We start from the raw sequence: 25,692 nt of genomic DNA on the forward strand, positions 1-25,692 counted from the left end.
ACGGAGGTAGAAACTACACTGTTTGTGTTCGGCCATATTCCCAGTCACCTTGCCATGATTAAATGCGGTGGATCGCACTTTCAGTTTTGCGCGAATGCTGCCATCTGTCCACGGTTTTGGTTTGGGTAGGTTTTAATAGTCACCGTGGGAACAACATCACCTATACACTTCCTGATGAACTCAGTCACCGTGTCCATGTATACGTCAATGTTATTCTCAGAGGCTACCCTGGAACGTATCACGTCCACATGATCAAAACAACCATGAAGCATAGATTACGATTGGTCAGACCAGCATTGAATATACCTTAGCACGGTTACTTCCTGTTTGAGCTTCTGGCTATAGGAAGGAAGAAGCAAAATGGAGTGGTGATCTGATTTGCCGAGGGAAGGCGGGGAGGGCCTTGTAGGAGTCTTGAAAGGGGGAGTAGCAGTGGTCTATAGTTTTTCCAGATCGACTGCTAAAGTCAATGTGTTTGTTTGAAAACTTCAATAGCGTTTTCCTCAAATTTGCTTTGTTAAAAACCCCAGCTACAATAAATGTGGCCTCAGCATATATGGTTTCCAGTTTACACAGATTCGAGTGAGGTTCCTTGAGGGCCGTCGTGGCTTGAGGGGAAATATACACGGCTATGACTATAACCAAAGATAATTTTCTTGGGAGGTAATACAGTCGGCATTTGAATGTGAGTTATTCTAAGTTGGATGAACAAAAATACTTGAGGTTCTGTATGTTGCCTCAATCACCATGAGTAGTTAATCATGAAACATACACTTCTTCCGGGAGAGATATTTATTTCTGTCTGCACCAATGCACTGAGAACCCAGCTGGCTATATGGACAGGGTTAACCTCTCTTGGGCACGTGAGACGGTAGCGTCCCACCTCTTCAACAGCCAGTGAAACTGCTGGGCGCCAAATTCAAATATAGAAATACTCATTATAAAAATTCAGAAAACAAAACATATTTTACATAGGTTTAAAGATTAACTTCTTGTGAATTCAACCACGGTGTCAGATTTAAAAAATGCTTTACGGCGAAAGCATACCTTACTATTATGAGAACATAGCCCACTAGACAAATCATTACAAACAGTAGCCAGACAGATAGAACAGTTACACAATTTAGAAATAGTGATAAAATGAATCCCTTATCTTTGATGATCTTCCTATGGTTGCACTCAGCAGACATTAATTACATTTTTGTTCGATAAAGTCTCTTTATACACAATAACTTCCGTTTTGTTTGCGCGTTTTCTTCAGTAATCCACAGGCTCAAACGCAGTCAAAACAGGAAGACAAAAAAATCCAAATTGTATCCGTAAAGTTCATAGAAACATGTCAAACGATGTTTATATTCAAACCTCAGGTTGTTTTTAGCCTCAATAATCGATACTATTTCAACCGGACAATACCGTCGTCAATATTGTATATAGATTCTCTTTTTTTTTCTACCATGTTATTGACTTGTTTATTGTTTACTCCATGTGTAACTCTGTGTTGTCTGTTCACACTGCTATGCTTTATCTTGGCCAGGTCGCAGTTGCAAATGAGAACTTGTTCTCAACTAGCCTACCTGGTTAAATAAAGGTGAAATAAAAAAATAAAAAAATAGAAATATAAAATGTAAACAAGAAACGCAGTCTCTCGGTTGTGCGCATGAAAAAGCTTCGTGAAACTTTAGGGTCCACTCATTCAGACTGCTCTTACGTCCTCATTTTTCAGAATACAAGACTGAAACACTTTCTAAAGACGGTTGACATCTAGTGGAAGGCATAGAAACTGCAATTTGAGTCCTAAGTTAATGGATACTGTAATGGCATTGAATAGAAAACTACAAACAAAAAAAATAACTACTTCCTGAATGGATTTTTCTCAGGTTTTCGCCTGCCAAATCAGTTCTGTTATACTCACAGACACGATTTTAACAGTTTTGGAAACTTTAGAGTGTTTTCTATCCAAATCTACCAGTTATATGCATATCATATCTTCTGGGCCCGAGAAGCAGGCAGTTTAATTTGGGCATGCATTTCATCCAAAATTCCAAATGCTGCCCCCTACCCTAGAGAAGTTAATATATCCAGAGAGAGCCATGATTCCGTGAGTATGTTACAGTCCCTGATGTCTCTCTGGAAGGAGATCCTCGCCCTGAGCTCGTCTACTTTATTATCCAGAGACTGAACATTAGCAAGTAATATACTCGGAAGTGGTGGATGGTGTGCACACCTCCTGAGTCGTCCTAGAAGGCCACTCCGAATACATCTTCTCTGCCAGCGGCGTCTTGGAGTAGCCTCTGGGATAAGTTCAATTGCCCTGGGGGGTACGAACAAAGGATCCAATTTGGGAAAGTCGTATTCCTGGTCGTAATGCTGGTGAGTTACCGCCACTCTGATATCCCAAAGTTATTTCCAGGTGTAGGTAAAAACACAAAAAACATTCTGGGCAACTAATACAATAAATGACACACAAAATAAAAAAAATACTGCAAAGTTTCTTAGGAGCTAGATGCCTAGCTGCCATGTCTGTCGGCACCATCTTGACGCAACATAGTGGACGATACACTGAATTGCCTTGTTAAATAATACACGGAATTGGGTTCCAATTGGGACACAGCCGTTGTCTGGAGATGAGCTGAGGGTCTTTCCAGAGAGGCCGAATGAGATGCTTAGTGAGGCTAGGTCATTTCCCCAGGGGGCCGGGGCTAGAGTGAAGACTACCTCCTGTAATATACAGACAGAAAACAGGCAAATGTGCTCAGACTAAAGAAGAGCTATTCGTCCCTTCATGAATGTATCTCCTGATGTCAAAACAAAGACAGGACCTCATGCCACTTTAGCCGCATATTAAAATATGAGTCCCAATTAACCTGATGGTAACGGTAATGTATTCATTAGGTGTTAAAGTCCTACTATATTGTCATTTTCAGCTCATTTGTCACCTGATTTACTTAACAAAAGACACATCTCAACTGCTGGTCCAGTAAGTCATGACGTACTGTAACACACGTGGAGACTGGGCCTTTCATGACGTACTGTAACACTAGTGGAGACTGGGCCTTTCCTCTCATAGCTGGTCCAGTAAGTCATGACGTACTGTAACACACGTGGAGACTGGGCCTTTCCTCTCATAGCTGGTCCAGTAAGTCATGACGTACTGTAACACACGTGGAGACTGGGCCTTTCCTCTCATAGCTGGTCCAGTAAGTCATGACGTACTGTAACACTAGTGGAGACTGGGCCTTTCCTCTCATAGCTGGTCCAGTAAGTCATGACGTACTGTAACACACGTGGAGACTGGGCCAATCCTCCTTTTCTCTATTGCTCCTCTGTTGTTCTTCAAGGGGGAGGCTGACAAATTGTCAGACTAACTTCCTGAATGCCCTACTCCTTGAACTATGCTGAAAACGGATATTCACTTCCTCCTCTTCACTGTCTCCTTTTCACTGCCTCCTCTCCACTCTTCTCTTCACTTCCTCCTCTGCACTGTCTCCTCTCCACTCTTCTCTTCACTTCCTCCTCTTCACGATCTCCTTTTTACTGTCTCCTCTCCACTCTTCCCTTCACTTCCTCCTCTGCACTGTCTCCTCTCCACTCCACTGTCTCTCCTTCACTGTCTCATCTTAACTGACTCCTCTTCACTGACAGCAATGGAGTTGGCAAGATCACAAACAGATCTGGGACCATAATATTATCCCTGCAGTCTGACAGACACAGTCAGTAACCAGAATATTAGACCTGCAGTGAGTATTAGTCTATCAGACACAGTCAGTAACCAGAATATTAGTGTTTACATTTACATTTACATTTAAGTCATTTAGCAGACGCTCTTATCCAGAGCGACTTACAAATTGGTGCATTCACCTTATGACATCCAGTGGAACGGCCACTTTACAATAGTGCATCTAAATCTTTTAAGGGGGGGGGGAGTGAGAAGGATTACTTTATCCTATCCTAGGTATTCCTTAAAGAGGTGGGGTTTCAGGTGTCTCCGGAAGGTGGTGATTGACTCCGCTGTCCTGTCCTGGTTTAACCAGAATAGTAACACTGCAGTGTGTAACCAGAATAGTAACACTGCAGTGTGTAACCAGAATAGTAACACTGCAGTGTTTAACCAGAATAGTAACACTGCAGTGTTTAACCAGAATAGTAACACTGCAGTGTTTAACCAGAATAGTAACACTGCAGTGTGTAACCAGAATAGTAACACTGCAGTGTTTAACCAGAATAGTAACACTGCAGTGTTTAACCAGAATAGTAACACTGCAGTGTTTAACCAGAATAGTAACACTGCAGTGTTTAACCAGAATAGTAACACTGCAGTGTGTAACGAGAATAGTAACACTGCAGTGTGTAACCAGAATAGTAACACTGCAGTGTGTAACCAGAATAGTAACACTGCAGTGTGTAACCAGAATAGTAACACTGCAGTGTGTAACCAGAATAGTAACACTGCAGTGTTTAACCAGAATAGTAACACTGCAGTGTTTAACCAGAATAGTAACACTGCAGTGTGTAACCAGAATAGTAACACTGCAGTGTGTAACCAGAATAGTAACACTGCAGTGTTTGACCAGAATAGTAACACTGCAGTGTTTAACCAGAATAGTAACACTGCAGTGTGTAACCAGAATAGTAACACTGCAGTGTTTAACCAGAATAGTAACACTGCAGTGTGTAACCAGAATAGTAACACTGCAGTTTGTATTACAGTCTTGTAAATCAGAATAAAAGTATGACTAACTGAGTGTTCATGGTGTTAGAGAGTCCGCCCTGGGATTGGACGTTTGGTTATGACCAACCTTTGGGATGACCCCGGCCGAGTCATACCAAAGACTCTAAAATTGCCTCTGTGCTTGGCACTTTAGAAGTAATCCGATGGGGTAGGGGAAATGCCCTGTGAAAGACTCATGTCCTACCCAGGGGTTCTACTTGTACGTGAAGCTGTCTCATGCTATGATTTATCCTCATACCCTGCAGATCATTATGTGGTCCTACAATGTCTGGGGGCTTCAACCCTGAGATCAAACCTGACTCAAATGAACCTGACTCATATAAACCTGACTTTCATCAACCTGACTTGGATAAACCTGATTTAGGTGACCCCCTACACACACAGAAGCTATCTATGGTCCCAGCGTGTGGCATGGTTCCCAGAACCCGTCAAGTTAACTAATTACAGAAACCTGCCGGTTAACTAATTGCAGAACCATTCCGGTTAACTAATTACAGAACCATTCCGGTTAACTAATTACAGAAACCTGCCGGTTAACTAATTACAGAACCATTCCGGTTAACTAATTACAGAAACCTTCCGGTTAACTAATTACAAAACCATTCCGGTTAACTAATTACAGAACCATTCCGGTTAACTAATTACAGAACCATTCCGGTTAACTAATTACAGAAACCTTCCGGTTAACTAATTACAGAAACCTTCCGGTTAACTAATTACAGAAACATTCCGGTTAACTAATTACAGAAACCTTCCGCTTAACTAATTACAGAAACCTTCCGGTTAACTAATTACAGAACCATTCCGGTTAACTAATTACAGAACCATTCCGGTTAACTAATTACAGAACCATTCCGGTTAACTAATTACAGAACCATTCCGGTTAACTAATTACAGAACCATTCCGGTTAACTAATTACAGAACCATTCCGGTTAACTAATTACAGAAACCTTCCGGTTAACTAATTACAGAACCATTCCGGTTAACTAATTACAGAAACCTTCCGGTTAACTAATTACAGAACCATTCCGGTTAACTAATTACAGAACCATTCCGGTTAACTAATTACAGAAACCTTCCGGTTAACTAATTACAGAACCATTCCGGTTAACTAATTACAGAAACCTTCCGGTTAACTAATTACAGAACCATTCCGGTTAACTAATTACAGAACCATTCCGGTTAACTAATTACAGAACCATTCCGGTTAACTAATTACAGAAACCTTCCGGTTAACTAATTACAGAACCATTCCGGTTAACTAATTACAGAACCATTCCGGTTAACTAATTACAGAACCATTCCGGTTAACTAATTACAGAACCATTCCGGTTAACTAATTACAGAAACCTTCCGGTTAACTAATTACAGAAACCTTCCGGTTAACTAATTACAGAACCATTCCGGTTAACTAATTACAGAACCATTCCGGTTAACTAATTACAGAAACCTTCCGGTTAACTAATTACAGAACCATTCCGGTTAACTAATTACAGAACCATTCCGGTTAACTAATTACAGAACCATTCCGGTTAACTAATTACATAACCATTCCGGTTAACTAATTACAGAACCATTCCGGTTAACTAATTACAGAACCATTCCGGTTAACTAATTACAGAACCATTCCGGTTAACTAATTACAGAACCATTCCGGTTAACTAATTACAGAACCATTCCGGTTAACTAATTACAGAACCATTCCGGTTAACTAATTACAGAACCATTCCGGTTAACTAATTACAGAACCATTCCGGTTAACTAATTACAGAACCATTCCGGTTAACTAATTACAGAAACCTTCCGGTTAACTAATTACAGGATTTATTTGTATTTATCTGCCCAATCAACAGGAGGAAGCTCTGCTATTGAACAACATTTAAAATACCACCCTTGTTGCCCTCAGGGCGCTACTCTCATCTCCTTCCAACACAACTGGCAAGTCCCAAATGGAACCCTATTCCCTATATAGTGCACTACTTTAGACCAGAGCGCTATGGAACCCTATTCCCTACATAGTGCACTACTTTTGAATAGGGCCCATAGGACCAGCCCATAGGATTCTACTCAAAAGTAGGGAATAGGGTGCCATTTGGGACGCAGACATCCACACACCACTGTTGTAATTGTTATTCAATGTATATTGATACACAGTAAATAGTTATTAATGGTTAATGAGCAGGAGTTGTTTTCCTGTGTTGCTTTAACGTAGCATGTGACCTGGGTCTCAGCCTGGGTCTCAGCCTGGGTCTCAGCCTGGGTCTCTGCCTGGGTCTCAGCCTGGGTCTCTGCCTGGGTCTCTGCCTGGGTCTCTGCCTGGGTCTCTGCCTGGGTCTCTGCCTGGGTCTCTGCCTGGGCCCCAGCCTGGCCAGAGAAGTGTGCTTGTAGAGCATAGATACCAATGATCTGATCATAACTGTCTAATCTAATGTTTGGTATGAGACAGAAAGAACTGTTAATTGCTCTATTTTCCAATGTGCTTTGGCAATATGTATCAATACGTTATACGGTAAAATAATAAATCAAATTGAAATGGAATTGGAGAGTGGGAGAGACAGAGAAAGAGAAGGGCAGAGAGAGAGATAAACAGAGAGAGAGAGAAGGGCAGAGAGGCAGGCAGAGAGAGAGAGACAGAGATGAGCAGAGAGAGAGAAGGGCAGGGAGACAGGCAGAGAAACAGAGAGAGCGAGACGGGTAGAGAGACAGACAGAGAGACAGAGAGAGAGAAAGGCAGAGAGACCGGCAGAGAGAAAAAGAAGGGCAGAGAGACAGGCAGAGAGGGAGGGAGAGGGGGACAGAGAGACAGAGAGAGAGAGAGAAAGGCAGAGAGACAGAGAGAAAGAGAAAGAACGAGAGAGAAGGGCAGAGAGACAGGCATAGAGAGAAAGAGAAAGAGAAAGAGAGACAGGATAATTCGATCCCAGTGGTATGTACAGTAAGTCTAATTTTTTTACCTTTAAATCATCATACATTTTTCTGGAACGTGCTAATTTACATCATCCAACACTCATGATGATCTGGGGCACAACTACGGTAAGTCTGGAAGTGCAAATGGTACAATCCTAATATATAATAATAAATAAATAATAAATATAATATATAACATCTCCTCTTATGATGAACCAGTTTGTTACACTTTCACAGCTCCACTCTCTTGTTTTATATCCAATCCCTGTCACTTCCTGTTGAACACGGAAACAGGGAGAGCTCGGTTTGTTGTTTTGGAAAGTGTGTTGTTTTAAATGTACAGTGGGGAGAACAAGTATTTGATACACTGCCGATTTTGCAGGTTTTCCTACTTACAAAGCATGTAGAGGTCTGTAATTTTTATCATAGGTACACTTCAACTGTGAGAGACGGAATTTAAAACAAAAATCAAGAAAATCACATTGTATGATTTTTAAGTAATTAATTCGCATTTTATTGCATGACATAAGTATTTGATCACCTACCAACCAGTAAGAATTCCGGCTCTCACAGACCTGTTAGTTTTTCTTTAAGAAGCCCTCCTGTTCTCCACTCATTACCTGTATTAACTGCACCTGTTTGAACTCGTTACCTGTATAAAAGACACCGTGCCACCCACTCAATCAAACAGACTCCAACCTCTCCACAATGGCCAAGACCAGAGAGCTGTGTAAGGACATCAGGGATAAAATTGTAGACCTGCACAAGGCTGGGATGGGCTACAGGACAATAGGTAAGCAGCTTGGTGAGAAGGCAACAACTGTTGGCGCAATTATTCGAAAATGGAAGAAGTTCAAGATGACGGTCAATCACCCTCGGTCTGGGGCTCCATGCAAGATCTCACCTCGTGGGGCATCAATGATCATGAGGAAGGTGAGGGATCAGCCCAGAACTACACGGCAGGACCTGGTCAATGACCTGAAGAGAGCTGGGACCACAGTCTCAAAGAAAACCATTAGTAACACACTACGCCGTCATGGATTAAAATCCTGCAGCGCACGCAAGGTCCCCCTGCTCAAGCCAGCGCATGTCCAGGCCCGTCTGAAGTTTGCCAATGACCATCTGGATGATCCAGAGGAGGAATTGGAGAAGGTCATGTGGTCTGATGAGACAAAAATATAGCTTTTTGGTCTAAACTCCACTCGCCGTGTTTGGAGGAAGAAGAAGGATTAGTACAACCCCAAGAACACCATCCTAACCGTGAAGCTTGGAGGTGGAAACATCATTCTTTGGGGATGCTTTTCTGCAAAGGGGACAGGACGACTGCACCGTATTGAGGGGAGGATGGATGGGGCCATGCATCGTGAGATCTTGGCCAACAACCTCCTTCCCTCAGTAAGAGCATTGAAGATAGGTCGTGGCTGGGTCTTCCAGCATGACAACGACCCAAAACACACAGCCAGGGCAACTAAGGAGTGGCTCCGTAAGAAGCATCTCAAGGTCCTGGAGTGGCCTAGCCAGTCTCCAGACCTGAACCCAATAGAAAATCTTTGGAGGGAGCTGAAAGTCCGTATTGCCCAGCGACAGCCCCGAAACCTGAAGGATCTGGAGAAGGTCTGTATGGAGGAGTGGGCCAAAATCCCTGCTGCAGTGTGTGCAAACCTGGTCAAGAACTACAGGAAACGTATGATCTCTGTAATTGCAAACAAAGGTTTCTGTACCAAATATTAAGTTCTGCTTTTCTGATGTATCAAATACTTATGTCATGCAATAAAATGCAAATTAATTACTTAAAAATCATACAATGTGATTTTCTGGATTTTTGTTTTAGATTCCGTCTCTCACAGTTGAAGTGTACCTGTGATAAAAATTACAGACCTCTACATGCTTTGTAAGTAGGAAAACCTGCAAAATCGGCAGTGTATCAAATACTTGTTCTCCCCACTGTATATTGGAACATTTCTTAATAGCTAGCTAACTTTTTAGTTTGGATCCCACGACGCAGTTGGCATCAGTTGCTGGGACTGCCAGTCTCTGTTCAGGGATCCGGCCGACCAAGGCCGGGTCTGAGGAGTTATTTGGCGTAGCAGTTAGCCTAGCTGAAAGCTAGCTGCCTATCAAGCTAGTAGGGTTTCATGAGGGCTTAAACGCAGCCCGGAACGCAGTTAACAATTGTGTTTGGGATTATCCCACGTTTGTTGCTGTCTAAGAACCATTCTTACTCAACAGCCTTGGTTTATCAAATGACTGCCTTGCCTGGTTCACCAACTACTTCTCAAACAGAGTTCAGTGTGTCAAATCGGAGGGCCTGTTGTCCGGACCTCTGGCAGTCTCTATGGGGGTACCACAGGGTTCAATTCTCGGGCCGAGTCTTTTCTCTGTATATATCAACGATGTCGCTCTTGCTGCGGGTGATTCCACCTCTACGCAGACGACACCATTCTTGTGACGTAGAAGTCCGTCACTGGCCGCGGGCAGCATTTGGTTCTTTAGCGCTGTTTGTTGTTTTCAGTCTTCCCTGTGACCTGCCCTGTCTGGAACTGCGAGGAGTAAATGTGTAAACGTTGCTAGCTACCATGACAAAGACCAAAGCCGGTGGGAGTACCGTTGAGGACAGTGGTGTCTCTCTATCTCAGATAAAGGATCTTTTAAACAAACAAAAACAAGCAGTTGTGACAACAACAACAAAATAGCTTCAAGTGTTTTGTCCAAATACTGGTGGATTCAACTAATAAAAGAATGGGCGACCTGACTAGTGAGGTCCAGGATCTGAAGAACAGTTTGCAGTTCTCCCAGGGTCAGATGAGTGGAAACAGGAGAACGGCATGATGACAGCAATCTGTAAGTCATTGATCAGTTCTGTGTGTGAATCCATGATAACAATCAAGGTGGAACAACATGGTTGTGGACAGAATCTCCACATTAGACCTGGATGGAGTTTAGGACAAAGTGAGGGAAATGATCTCTGAGAAATTGAAGATGGACCACGGGAAGATTGAGGTGGCACGCGCCCACAGGACTGGAAAACCCACCACCTGCCCAGGTGATAGGCCCAGGTGATAGGCCCAGGTGATAGGCCCAGGTGACAGGCCCAGGTGATAGGCCCAGGCAAATAGTGGTCTGGTTCCTGAGGTTCAAAGGGCAAGGTAGCTGTTCTGGAATGAGCCAAGAACTTGAGAGGAACGTATATCTTCCTCAACGAGGACTATCCTGAAGCTGTGCACCAGAAGAGGAAAGAACTGATCTCAGCCATGAAAGCTGCCAGAGCGCATGGGGACATTGCTTACATCCGCTATGACAGACTCATTGTCCACCCTCCCTCCCAGAAGCCTGGAAGGGATGAGAGAGCCAAGCCTATGGGTTCGTAGCTTCAACCCCGCAGCAAAAGATTAATGGACTGCTGAATGTATATTTATTTTCTCTTGCTTTGTCTGCTCTTTTCAATATTATGTCTATCCCTGAAAAGCTATGCAGGAAAGGGCTGAAAATAGCCCATTTTAATATACTGTACAGTTGAAGTCGGAAGTTTACATACACTTAGGTTGGAGTCATTAAAACTTGTTATCAACCACTCCACAAATTTCTTGTTAACAAACTAAAGTTTTGGCAAGTCGGTTAGGACATCTACTTTGTGCAGTACACAAGTAACTTTTCCAACAATTGTTTACAGACAGATTATTTCACTTATAATTCACTGTATCACAATTCCAGTGGGTCAGAAGTTTACATACACTAAGTTGATTGTGCCTTTAAACAGCTTGGAAAATTCCAGAAGAAAATGTCATGGCTTTAGAAGCTTCTGATAGGCTAATTGACATCATTTGAGTCAATTGGAGGTATACCTGTGGACATATGTTAAGGCCTACCTTCAAACTCAGTGCCTCTTTGATTGACATCATGGGAAAATCAAATATAATCAGCCAAGACCTCAGAAAAAAAATTGTAGACCTCCACAAGTCTGGTTCATCCTTGGGAGCAATTTCCAAATGCCTGAAGGTACCACGTTCATCTGTACAAACAATAGTACGCAAGTATAAACACCATGGGACCACGCATCTGTCATACCGCTCAGGAAGGAGACGCATTCTGTCTCCTAGAGATGAACGTACTTTGGTGTGAAAAGTGCAAATCAATCCCAGAACAACAGCAAAGGACCTTGTGAAGATGCTAGAGGAAACAGGTACTAAAGTATCTATATCCACAGTAAAAACGAGTCCTATATAGACATAACCTGAAAGGCCGCTCAGCAAGGAAGAAGTCACTGCTCCAAAACCCGCCATAAAAAAGCCAGACTACGGATTGCAACTGCACATGGGGACAAAGATCGTACTTTTTGGAGAAATGTCCACTGGTCTGATGAAACAAAAATAGAACTGTTGGCCATAATGACCATCGTTATGTTCGGAGGAACAAGGGGGAGGCTTGCAAGCCGAAGAACACCATCCCAACCGTGAAGCACGGGGGTGGCAGCATCATATTGTGGGGGTGCTTTGCTGCAGGAGGGTCTGGTGCATTTCACAAAATAAATGGCATCATTAGCAAGGAAAAATGTGGATATATTGAAGCAACATCTCAAGACATCAGTCAGGAAGTTAAAGCTTGTTCACAAATGGGTCTTCCAAATGGACAATGACCCCAAGCATACTTCCAAAGTTGTGGCAAAATGGCTTAAGGACAACAAAGTCAAGGTATTGAGGTGGCCATCACAAAGCCCTGACCTCAGTCCTATAGAAAAGTTGTGGGCAGAACTGAAAAAGTGTGTGCGAGCAAGGAGGCCTACAAACCTGACTCAGTTACACCAGCTGTCAGGAGGAATGGGCCAAAATTCACCCAACTTATTGTGGGAAGCTTGTGGAAGGCTACCCAAAACGTTTGACCCAAGTTAAATAATTTAAAGGCAATACTACCAAATACTAATTGAGTGTATGTAAACTTCTGACCCACTGGAAATGTGATGAAAGAAATAAAAGCTAAAATAAATCATTCTCTCTACTATTATTCTGACATTTCACATTCTTAAATTAAAGTGGTGATCCTAACTGACCTAAAACAGGGAATGTTTACTAGGATTAAATGTCTGGAATTGTGAAAAACTGAGTTTAAATGTATTTGGCTAAGGTGTATGTAAACTTCCAACTTCAACTATATGTAGCCTTAGAAATAAGGTTAATGAAATCAGTAACTTGCTAACATCAGATAACATTCATATATTAGCCATTTCTGAGACTCACTTAGATAATTCATTTGATGATACAGCAGTAGCAATTCAAGGTTTTAACATGTATTGAAAAGACAGAAATGCTTTTGGGTTGCTGCATATATTCAGAGCCATATCCCTGTAATGCTTAGAGAAGATCTTATGTCAAGTGTTATTGAAGTGTTGTGGTTGCAGGTTCACCTGGCACATCTAAAGCCTTCTCTTTTGGTGTAATGCTATAGACCACCAAGTGCTAACAGTCAGTATCTAAATAATATGTGTGAAATGCTTGATAATGATGTAAACATGCACCTGTTAAGTAACTGACGGTTAGGCTGTTAAGGATTGATGAGGGATTTAAACTTGTGTGGTTGAAAGAGACGGGGCAAAAGGAGTGGCGAATAAGTCTGGCTGCACATCTGACTGGCTGACTTACTGCAAATTGAGAAATTACGTGACTGAACTCAACAAAAAAAGAAGAAGAAACTGTATTATGAAGCCAAGATCAGTGATATAAAGAACGATGGATAAAACACTTTGGAGTAATTTAAATTAAATGATGGGTAAAAACTATTTGCCAATTATTGGTGAAGTGGGCACAAAAGAAAGGGATGCCAAAGTAATTCCGTGACCCAAGAGTGGTAAACCAGCCTTTACTGGTTCTAAGCTTGCTGCCAGCTATTCCCAAACTGTTGGAATAACATGTGATTAACCAAATACAATGCTATTTCTCTGTAAACAAATTCACAACAGACTTTCAGCATGCTTGTAGAGAAGGGCACTCACCATGTACTGCACTGACACAAATGACTGATTGGTTGAAATAAATTCATAATTAGAAGATTGTGAGATCTGTACTGTTAGATTTCAGTGCAGCCTTTTATATTATTGACCATAACCTGTTGTTGAAAAAACGTATAGCTTTTCAACCTCTGCCATATCGTGGATTCAGAGCTATCTATCTAATATATCTCAAAGGGTTTTCTTTAATGGAAGCTTCTCTAATGTCAAACAGTATGGTGTACCGCAGGGCAGCTCTCTATGCCCTCTACTCTTTTCTATTTTTACTAATGACCTGCCACTGGCATTAAACAAAGCATGTGGGTCCATGTATGCTGATGATTCAACAATATACGCATCAGTAGCCACAGCTAATGAAGTCACTGAAACCCTTAACAAAGAGTTGCAGTCTGTTTTGGAATGGGTGGCCAGTAATAAACTGGTCCTGAACGTCTCTGAAACTAAGAGCATTGTATTTGGGACAAATCATTCCCTAAGCTAGACCTCAGCTGAATCTGGTAATGAATGGTGTGGCTGTTGAACCAGTTGAGGAGACTAAATTACTTGGTGTTATCTTAGATTGTAAACTGTCATGGTCAAATCAATGGTTGTAAAGATGGGGAGAGGTCTGTCATTAATAAAGATATGCTCTGTTTTTTTGACAGCACACTCAAAGGTCCGGCAGGCTCTAGTTTTGTCTTATCTTCATTATTGTGGTCGAGTGCTGGACTGTAGAGCTCAGTTCTCTTGAAAAGGCTTCAGCTTCTTAGCATGTCCTGCCGTGATGTCCATCACTTCAGGAACCACCGGGTTGTTTCTGGTGTATGCTGTATGCTGTATGCTGGCTGAAGTGGAAGTCTTTAACACGATGTCCAGTATGCTGGCTGAAGTGGAAGTCTTTAACACGATGTCCAGTATGCTGGCTGAAGTGGAAGTCTTTAACACGATGTCCAGTATGCTGGCTGAAGTGGAAGTCTTTAACACGATGTCCAGTATGCTGGCTGAAGTGGAAGTCTTTAACACGATGTCCAGTATGCTGGCTGAAGTGGAAGTCTTTAACACGATGTCTAGTATGCTGGCTGAAGTGGAAGTCTTTAACACGATGTCCAGTATGCTGGCTGAAGTGGAAGTCTTTAACACGATGTCCAGTATGCTGGCTGAAGTGGAAGTCTTTAACACGATGTCCAGTATGCTGGCTGAAGTGGAAGTCTTTAACACGATGTCCAGTATGCTGGCTGAAGTGGAAGTCTTTAACACGATGTCCAGTATGCTGGCTGAAGTGGAAGTCTTTAACACGATGTCCAGTATGCTGGCTGAAGTGGAAGTCTTTAACACGATGTCCAGTATGCTGGCTGAAGTGGAAGTCTTTAACACGATGTCCAGTATGCTGGCTGAAGTGGAAGTCTTTAACACGATGTCCAGTATGCTGGCTGAAGTGGAAGTCTTTAACACGATGTCCAGTATGCTGGCTGAAGTGGAAGTCTTTAACACGATGTCTAGTATGCTGGCTGAAGTGGAAGTCTTTAACACGATGTCCAGTATGCTGGCTGAAGTGGAAGGTGTTTCAGTGTCTTTCTGTAGACTGTGTTTGACACAAGGTACAGCTGCCCCTGTGTCGATCAGAGTATGTGGTCTGAAATCCCAGTCATCGCTCACCAGGTACGCTCCGGCACTCCACATCTTTTCCAACAGCTCAGCTAAAAAAACACTCCTCACTCATAGGGGGGAAAAAATGCAACTCCGTTCATCAAAATCTCAATTTAACCAACACCCATCTATTCTTGTGACTACTTGGTTTTGAAGTATTGAAACCAAACCATATGATTTAAATGAAAAGTATTTTAATAAACAACATGAAGAGGTTGAGGGACGGGAGGTAAGAAGCACTCGTCATTTCAAACAGGCTTCATGTCGTATTAAACAGGGACGGCAGGTAGCCTAGTGGTTAGAGTGTAGAGGTGGCAGGTAGCCTAGTGGTTAGAGTGTAGAGGCGGCAGGTAGCCTAGTGGTTAGAGTGTAGAGGTGGCAGGTAGCCTAGTGGTTAGAGCGTAGAGGTGGCAGGTAGTCAAGTGGTTAGAGTGTAGAGGTGGCAGGTAGCCTAGTGGTTAGAGCGTAGAGGTGGCAGGTAGTCTAGTGGTTAGAGCGTAGAGGTGGCAGGTAGCCTAGTGGTTAGAGCGTAGAGGTGGCAGGTAGCCTAGTGGTTAGAGCGTAGAGGTGGCAGGTAGCCTAGTGGTTAGAGCGTAGAGGTGGCAGGTAGTCTAGTGGTTAGAGTGTAGAGGTGGCAGGTAGCCTAGTGGTTAGAGCGTAGAGGTGGCAGGTAGCCTAGTGGTTAGAGTGTAGAGGTGGCAGGTAGTCTAGTGGTTAGAGTGGAGGGGCGGCAGGTAGTCTAGTGGTTAGAGTGTAGAGGTGGCAGGTAGTCTAGTGGTTAGAGTGTAGAGGTGGCAGGTAGCCTAGTGGTTAGAGTGTAGAGGCGGCAGGTAGCCTAGTGGTTAGAGTGTAGAGGTGGCAGGTAGTCTAGTGGTTAGAGTGGAGGGGCGGCAGGTAGTCTAGTGGTTAGAGTGTAGAGGTGGCAGGTAGTCTAGTGGTTAGAGTGTAGAGATGGCAGGTAGCCTAGTGGTTAGAGTGTAGAGGCGGCAGGTAGCCTAGTGGTTAGAGTGTAGAGGTGGCAGGTAGCCTAGTGGTTAGAGTGTAGAGGTGGCAGGTAGCCTAGTGGTTAGAGTGTAGAGGTGGCAGGTAGCCTAGTGGTTAGAGTGTAGAGGTGGCAGGTAGCCTAGTGGTTAGAGTGTAGAGGTGGCAGGTAGCCTAGTGGTTAGAGTGTAGAGGTGGCAGGTAGCCTAGTGGTAAGAGTGTAGAGGTGGCAGGTAGCGTAGTGGTTAGAGTGGAGAGGTGGCAGGTAGTCTAGTGGTTAGAGTGTAGAGGTGGCAGGTAGCCTAGTGGTTAGAGTGTAGAGGTGGCAGGTAGCCTAGTGGTTAGAGTGTAGAGGTGGCAGGTAGCGTAGTGGTTAGAGTGGAGAGGTGGCAGGTAGTCTAGTGGTTAGAGTGTAGAGGTGGCAGGTAGCCTAGTGGTTAGTGTGGAGAGGTGGCAGGTAGCCTAGTGGTTAGAGTGTAGAGGTGGCAGGTAGCCTAGTGGTTAGAGTGTAGAGGTGGCAGGTAGCGTAGTGGTTAGAGTGGAGAGGTGGCAGGTAGTCTAGTGGTTAGAGTGTAGAGGTGGCAGGTAGCCTAGTGGTTAGTGTGGAGAGGTGGCAGGTAGTCTAGTGGTTAGAGTGTAGAGGTGGCAGGTAGCCTAGTGGTTAGTGACCTAGTGGTTAGTGTGGAGAGATGACAGGTAGCCTAGTGGTTAGAGTGTAGAGGTGTCAGGTAGTCTAGTGGTTAGAGTGTAGAGGTGGCAGGTAGCCTCGTGGTTAGTGTGGAGAGGTGGCAGGTAGTCTAGTGGTTAGAGTGTAGAGGTGACAGGTAGCCTAGTGGTTAGATTGTAGAGGTGGCAGGTAGCCTAGTGGTTAGAGCGTAGAGGCGGCAGGTAGTCCAGTGGTTAGAGTGTAGAGGTGACAGGTAGCCTAGTGGTTAGAGTGTAGAGGTGGCAGGTAATCTAGTGGTTAGAGTGTAGAGGTGGCAGGTAGCCTAGTGGTTAGAGTGTAGAGATGGCAGGTAACCCAGTGGTTAGAGTGTAGAGGTGGCAGGTAGTCTAGTGGTTAGAGTGGAGGGGCGGCAGGTAACCTAGTGGTTAGAGTGTAGAGATGGCAGGTAACCCAGTGGTTAGAGTGTAGAGGTGGCAGGTAGTCTAGTGGTTAGAGTGGAGGGGCGGCAGGTAACCTAGTGGTTAGAGGGTAGAGGTGGCAGGTAGCCTAGTGGTTAGAGCGTAGAGGTGGCAGGTAGTCAAGTGGTTAGAGTGTAGAGGTGGCAGGTAGCCTAGTGGTTAGAGTGTAGAGGTGGCAGGTAGTCTAGTGGTTAGAGTGGAGGTGCGGCAGGTAGCCTAGTGGTTAGAGTGTAGAGGTGGCAGGTAGTCTAGTGGTTAGAGTGTAGAGGTGGCAGGTAGCCTAGTGGTTAGAGCGTAGAGGTGGCAGGTAGCCTAGTGGTTAGAGCGTAGAGGTGGCAGGTAGTCTAGTGGTTAGAGTGGAGGGGCGGCAGGTAGTCTAGTGGTTAGATTGTAGAGGTGGCAGGTAGCCTAGTGGTTAGAGCGTAGAGGCGGCAGGTAGTCCAGTGGTTAGAGTGTAGAGGTGGCAGGTAATCTAGTGGTTAGAGTGTAGAGGTGGCAGGTAGCCTAGAGGTTAGAGTGTAGAGATGGCAGGTAACCCAGTGGTTAGAGTGTAGAGGTGGCAGGTAGTCTAGTGGTTAGAGTGGAGGGGCGGCAGGTAACCTAGTGGTTAGAGGGTAGAGGTGGCAGGTAGCCTAGTGGTTAGAGCGTAGAGGTGGCAGGTAGTCAAGTGGTTAGAGTGTAGAGGTGGCAGGTAGCCTAGTGGTTAGAGTGTAGAGGTGGCAGGTAGTCTAGTGGTTAGAGCGTAGAGGTGGCAGGTAGCCTAGTGGTTAGAGCGTAGAGGTGGCAGGTAGCCTAGTGGTTAGAGCGTAGAGGTGGCAGGTAGTCTAGTGGTTAGAGCGTAGAGGTGGCAGGTAGCCTAGTGGTTAGAGTGTAGAGGTGGCAGGTAGCCTAGTGGTTAGAGTGTAGAGGTGGCAGGTAGCCTAGTGGTTAGAGTGTAGAGGTGGCAGGTAGCCTAGTGGTTAGAGCGTAGAGGTGACAGGTAGCCTAGTGGTTAGATTGTAGAGGTGGCAGGTAGCCTAGTGGTTAGAGCGTAGAGGCGGCAGGTAGTCTAGTGGTTTGAGTGTAGAGGTGGCAGGTAATCTAGTGGTTAGAGTGTAGAGGTGGCAGGTAGCCTAGTGGTTAGAGTGTAGAGGTGGCAGGTAACCCAGTGGTTAGAGTGTAGAGGTGGCAGGTAGTCTAGTGGTTAGAGTGGAGGGGCGGCAGGTAGCCTAGTGGTTAGAGTGGAGCGTTGGACTAGTAACCGAAAGGTTGCGGAATTGAATCACCGGGCTGACAAAGTAGTTAAACCCACTGTTCCCAGGCCGTCGTTGAAAATAATAATATGTTCTTTAACAGACTAGTTAAATAAAGGATAAACAAAAAATATATAAACACTCTAAATAGGTCAGGAGTCAGACAGGGAGACTAAGGGAGACTAAGGGAGACTAAGAAGGAAATTAATTATTTAGGCTATATTTAGGCTATATTATTTAGATTATTTGAATGCTATAGCTTACAAATAAATAACTTTCGAAGCTTTTGTGAGTGTGATACACCTGGCTGGCAGGGACATTAAAGCGCTCATCATTTAAAAAAAAAAACATTTTGTTGTATTAAATCATTATACATTATATATAAGTTGCGCATATAGGTAGTGACTTAGAATGAAATACAAATTAAACAAAAAATAGCAATACATATTTATTTTGTTTTGTTTGTTGTCAATACATTTTTTGAAACAGAAGTTTGGCCAGAGTCTGTGGCTCCAGGCTCATGTGGTGGTGCCTGGAGAGCCGGCCAGCAGTGAAGAATACCCTCTCTCTGCTTGCATCACCACTGGGGATGCTAAACACCCTTTTGGACACTTTTGCTAGGAAGGGATGCAGATGTGTTAGATTGTCTTTATATAGGTTACCCTAAAGGTTTATAGGTATAATTACCTAATCTAAATGGAAAGCTCCTTGAAAGAGGTAATATGTCAGGCCTATTGGATCAAAATCAATGATAGCCTATTGTATAAATAATAGAACGAAAACGAACTAAACTTTTAAGAAATATGATTTTTTTGGTCTATAAATACTTTGCTACAATGACACACTAAGCTACCTACCTCGTTCCTTTGTGTTAGCATGTGCACATAGTAAGTACACCGTCATGCTTCCAGGATACGTGTCTTTTCAGATTCCACAGTGATTCTTTAGTTGTGGACACTACTTCACCGCACTCCCCTCTCTTTGCTCTTAGTCCTCATCTTTTGTAAGTCACCTTCATTTTTCACCTCTGTGTTTTTATTAGTTTCTTTAATGAAAATATTTTGTGAACTCCATGACAGTAGCTAAAGCAAGGGGATATAGAAGCACACAAATAGACTACAAATGCATGCTGGGTCGAGCCCTGAGCTTGTGAAGTGAGCACTACTTGGAGTGCTACTTGAGCAAAATTGAAGCGGGCGAAGAAATATCACTCCGCTCCAGCTCCTCTCTGCGCCAGTCTTCTTTGGTATGACGCTTACAAGCTTTGCACACCTGTATTTGGGGAGTTTCTCCCATTTTTCTCTGCAGATCCTCTCAAGCTCTGTCAGGTTGAATGGGGAGCTATTTTCTGGTCTCTTCAGAGATGTTTGATCGGGATCGATGGCATTCAGGCCAAAGAGTTCAATCTTGGTTTCATCAGAGCAGAGAATCTTGTTTCTCATGGTCTGAGAGTCCTTTAGGTGCCTTTTGACAAACTTCAAGCGGGCTGTCGTGTGCCTTTTACTGAGGAGTGTCTTCTGTCTGGCGACGTGTACTTCTGGAGGGTTCTCCCATCTCCACAGAGGAAATGTGGAGCTCTGTCAGATTGACCATTGGGTTCTTGGTCACCTCCTTGTCCAAGGCCCTTTTCCCCTGATTGCTCAGTTTGGCAGGGTGGCCAGCTCTAGGAAGAGTGTTGGTGGTTCCAAACGTCTTCCATTTAAGAATGATGGAGGCCACTGTGTTCTTGGGGACCTTCAATGCTGCAGACATTTTTGGGTAACCTTCCCCAGTTCTGTGCCTTCGACCTCATGTCTTGGTTTTTGCTCTGACATGCACTGTCAACTGTGGGCCGTTATATAGACAGGTGTGTGCCTTTCCAAATCAAGTCCAATCAATTGAATTTACCACAGCTGGACTCCAATCAAGTTGTAGAAACATGTCAAGGATGATCAATGGAAACAGGATGCACCGGAGCTCAATTTTCGAGTCTCAAAGCAAAGGGTCTGAATACTTATGTAAGGTATTTCAGATTTTAATTTTTAATACATTTGCAAAAATGTCTAAAAACCGTTTTTTGTTTTAAATGAACAAAATCAATTGAATCCATTTTAGAATAAGGCTGTAACGTAACAAAATGTGGAAAAGGGGAAGGTGTCTGAATACACTGTACTCTGGTGTCGAGCTCCATACGCACCGGCTTACCCAATAGTAAGGGAGAGACATAGTAGTTGTCAGTATATTCAGTGTGACTTCCTCATCTAGTTCCATTGACACACCATTTAATTTTAAATTTTATTAACTAGGCAAGTCAGTTAAGAACAAATTCTTATTTACAATGGCGGCCTACACTGGCCAATTCTGGACGTCGCTGGGCCAACTGTGCGCCGCCCTATGGGACTCTAAATCACGGCTGGTTGTGATACAGCCTGGAATCGAACCAGGGTCTGTAGTGACGCCTTTAGCATTGAGATGCAGTGCCTTAGTTCCCTGCGCCACTTGGAGCCCTATTCTAATGTACTTTACTGTACTGTGGAAACACTGAAAGGACACATTTCACCAAAACCACTAGCCATTGCTAAAATGTTTAGGTTCAAGAGAAGAAATCAGGAAGAGGGAGAGTCGGTGACAATGCTTGAACTACCAGAACACTGTGAATTTAACGCCGTTCTTTATTATACCTTTACAGACAGACTAGTATGTGGGCTACGAAGTGAAACAATATCCCCATACGTATTATTAGCAGGTTGCGTAGCAAAAAAAATTTAAAAAATTAAAAACGTATTCACAATTCAGACCGTTCTGTATGAGCGCCGCTGCTCAATACTTCCATCAAACTGTCCAATGTTTCCAACAATTTCAGCCATTTTACGTTTGTCAAAAGGCTCCTGATTGTCACTCAATTTAGTCCTCAACCACTGCAACGTTCTGTTCTGCCACGGAAATATGTTCCTCAGTGACGTGTTCTTCACTCACTTCACTCACGGATGTTTCAGCCTCAATTTCGCTAATTTAGCAGTTTTTTTTATTTATTTCAACGTTCGTCTTAACAGTTGAATAAATGTCCTTTCCTTTACTCACTCTATATCCCTCCCTTTTTAATCACCTTGTTTTCCCGCTCCGACGTCCGTCTCTAATGCATTGTGAATGAAAAGCTTGCATTTACAAATCAAGCATGAATTCATGTTAGGCCTAAGTATTTTTCAGTTGGCATTGGTTTGTATTCCAACAGTCAACCTCTCAAAAGGCCTAATTGGCATATTTTGTAGTTCTCTAGTCTCCAGTTATTTCATGCTGGGGGAGATACAAGGGGAGCGAGGTGAGGTCTCTCTCTCTCCCTCTCTCCGTGGGTGCTTGTGCGTGCATGCGCGCGTGTGTGCGTCCGTGCATGTGTCTGATGAGGAGAGGAAGGGGTTTATTCATATTATTTACCATATTATTGGTTGTTCACTTTGACATTTACACCCATATGTAACATTATATTATTATATGAGACATTACAGGAAATTACGCCATTTGTTTAATGAATATGGGCTTTTGGAGAGAAATGCACCTGTTGAAGAGTTGATGTTCATTAGTGTTTTAAAATCAATATCCGCCAGATGTGATGATGTGGTGCTATGCGCTGCTGCCGCAACGTGGAGCTATGCGGATGTTCTATAGGATATGTTTCGTCTGAGAGATAGCTACATGCATAGGTCGAATTTACAATTGTGGGTATAGCATTTCATTTAATCTACTAATAATATAGCCTACCATTTTATGCTCTTTTGAATGACTGACTGACAATTTCCTTATTTGTTTATGCAGATAGTGTTTGTCGAGGCAGATATTGTTATTTTCGTTGACAGATTGTTCATGGAGTGTGATTGTACATTTAGCTCATTGTTTTACACAGGAGGGACATGGAAAGAAACATATCGACATTTAGGTTGCATTGTAATCCCTAAAGCAGCGGGCTGCGCTGTCCCCGTGATGCTGAAAACACACACAGCATTCCTTCCTCAACTCTTAGTTGTTCTAGCATCTAGTTTCCAAGCGCTCTGTTCCGTTCATGCACCAGAAATAGGCAAGACAACATTGACACCCGTGTTTATGCACAGGTGTATTGTGTTTGTACAGCGACAGTCGCCTTACCTTACTCTGCCGTTTGAATTCGTTCTGGACAACACTGATGACGGGAATCTGAAGCGCTGACGCGATAAATTCCAACTTCACCAGGTCGTCCCTCGTTTGAGGAAAAGCCATCATAGCAGAAACTCCTTGGACTATAACAGTATGACAAACACTCTGCAGAAACGACATGGGGTCTTCACACACAGGGGTAGGGGAAGATGAGAAGGAGAACGCGGGTAATTCCCCGAGTCCCGCTTCCACTGCCATCACCACCTCCAGTGAGAGATTATATGGTAACAAACCGACCATGCGGTTTAACGTCTCCATGGCTAATATGATAGAGTCCCTTGGCATAAACACACGATTCCCGCTGTCCACCTGTTTGTACATATTTTTACTTTTAGACCCCCTGTCCCTTTGGTGGTTGTTCCCCGTGCCTTTAGTCCTTAGGCTGCGTAATCCGTGGTCATTAACACTTTTGGTAATCTTTTCCAACTGTCTCTCCGCTGCCTCCCTCGAGCCTCCGTCCGTGTCCCATTCATCCACGGGGACAAGGGGTTCTTTCTTGCCCCTGAAGGTGGGATCGTGACTGAAGAGCCGTGGCTGTAGGTGCAGAGCCCCGACGCGCACCGTGTGTCCAATCCGTTTGAGAATCTGACAGGGCTGCGGGTGGGAGAAACATTCTGGAATCAGAAAGCAGAGCAGCACGGTGCATGGCGCGAGAAAAGGAAGCCGCGCAAACCGACCGAACGCACTCCGGATCCCGAGTCCCGTCATTACTCAGACCAGAGCCTTCCAACCACACCGAAACACCGAGTTCCACTCGTTCCCCTGCCCCCTGTGATGTCCCCGAGCAGCGCCAGTTAGATATCCGCTCCCTTCTAATAAATATCCCGGACAGAGCAAAGTTGTGCGCTTTTACACCAACAGGCGCGAATGCGGAGACAACTCGTGCACAGACACAGAAATCTTCACCACAAATGCGGCTTTTCATCTCCAAAGCTTTTCATTATATATATATAAAAAAAAACGAATTATAGAACATATCGAGTATTCCGTTTGGTTTCACATATCCATCCCAATGTAGGTCAATGCAAAACAACATAGAAAACAACAATTTGGGAATAATGGACACAAGCTACTGCACATGATTATAGTTATGTTATTATTCATATCCATGACCTATAGTTAGGTTCTCTCTCAATTTCCGTTAGTAAAATAAATATACTTCCCAAAATGTATTCCAATATCATCTATTTGATCTTGAGAAGAAAAACACCCATCTTCTCTTTCTCCTCTTGTCCCTCCGTCACTCTTCCGAATATCCGCGCTCTTAACCCTGAGACCGTGCGCTTTACGGTAAAAACGGAACCCGTAATTTCCGGGCAGTCTGCAGCTGAAAAAAGAAAAACTACAGTCCCTCTCTCTCGTTTCAAGGAACCAACCACATAAAATTACACTCTGCATTAGTGTGTGTGTGTTTATTTTCTCCTAGAGTTTTTAAGGTGTTTGTAAAAACGAAATATTTCATTATTAAGGCTAACTATAGTGGATATGATAGTATAGCTACAGATGCCAGTTCTTAATTAGATCATCCTACTGTTGCAGGATTTTTTTCCTGCACAGTAGGAAATGCAAACTTATTGTGTATTTGAGATTTAAAAAGTATTCTAAAGTTTGTAATTGCCACTTTAAAAATTCAGACTATAATCCACATAATAATTCACACATCCGGTTGCTGCAGGAATATTTCCCTGCTGTTACAGGATCATATTCCTGCTGTGAGAAACTGGGTCAAATTATGATACAGCATCTGTAGGCCCACTTGAGGTCAGGTAATATGATATTTGTGATGGTCTGCCAAGAGGTCTAGTAGAGTAAGTGAAGAACCTGCTTAGTCTGAATGGTTATTCAGATACATGGTATGCCTAATGTTCCTCTTAACATCCTGCCCAGGGGTGTACTTCTACATCAAGCTGCCTCATGCAGAAACAGCTCCTATGGGCCGATTTGGCTCGGACAAGGCTGCTTTTTAATGCTCATCTCAGTAAGGACAGATGGACAACCCAAAGAAGGAGGTATCAGATGATTGATTGCTCTAATCGATCTCACATTTAGAACCATGGGATGAAAAGCTGACTGGTAATATGCATAGTAAAAAAACGCAAAAGAGTGAGCGGCCAGGCAAACTATTAAACAAACAGAAAAATGCAGACGAAGAGTTGTGGTGACGGTGATGGTGATACATTAAAGATAATGATGTAAGAGGAGAGAAGAGAGAAGAGAGGAGAGAGGATAGGGAGAGAGAGCAGAGAGGGCAGGAGAAGAGAGGAGAAGAGAGAGAGGAGAGAAGAGAGCGAGGAGAGAAAAGAGAGAGAGGAGAGAAGAGAGAGGACAGGAGTAGAGAAGAGAGGAGAGGATAGGGAGAGACAGGGCCGACAGGAGAAGAGAGAGGACAGGAGAAGAGAGGAGAGGAGAGGATAGGGAGAGAGAGGAGAGCGGACAGGAGAAGAGAGGAGAGGATAGGGAGAGAGAGCAGAGAAGGCAGGAGAAGAGAGGAGAAGAGAGAAGAGAGAGAGGAGAGAAGAGAGAGAAAGGATAGGGAGAGAAGAAGAGAAGAGAGGAGAGGATAGTGAGAGAGAGGAGTGTGAACAGGAGAAGAGAGAGGACAGGAAAAGAGAGGAGAGAGGACAGGATAAGATAGGAGAGGCGCCAGGACAGGATAAGAGGAGAAGAGAGAGGAAAGTAGAAGAGAGGAGAAGAGAGAGGACAGAAGAAGAGAAGAGAGGAGAAAGGACATGAGAAGAGAGGAGATAGTAAAAGATAAGAGAGGAGAGGACAAGGGACTATGGAAGAGGACAGGAGAAGAGAGGAGAAGATAGAAGACAGTAGAAGACAGATTAAGAGAGAGGACTGGAGAAGAGAGGAGAGAGGACATGATTAGAGAGGAGAAGAGAGGAGATGAGAAGAGAGGGGACAGGATTAGAGAGGAGAAGAG

The 25,692-nt window shown here is 43.8% G+C and overlaps 1 protein-coding gene across 1 annotated transcript in view; it reads right to left on the bottom strand.

The window, feature by feature from the left end:
- LOC139539684 (glutamate receptor ionotropic, NMDA 3A-like) overlaps window positions 1–23,983 on the bottom strand; it is a 95,032-nt gene extending 71,049 nt beyond the window's left edge. Inside the window, exon 1 of the mRNA XM_071342862.1 lies at window positions 22,716–23,983. Coding sequence (XP_071198963.1) covers window positions 22,716–23,471 — 756 coding nt within the window. The 5' untranslated portion in view covers window positions 23,472–23,983. The remainder of the gene's footprint in view (window positions 1–22,715) is intronic.
- Between the last annotated feature and the right edge of the window lie 1,709 nt (window positions 23,984–25,692).

Source organism: Salvelinus alpinus, chromosome 1, assembly GCF_045679555.1.
Source record: "Salvelinus alpinus chromosome 1, SLU_Salpinus.1, whole genome shotgun sequence".
NCBI classification, from domain to species: domain Eukaryota; kingdom Metazoa; phylum Chordata; class Actinopteri; order Salmoniformes; family Salmonidae; genus Salvelinus; species Salvelinus alpinus.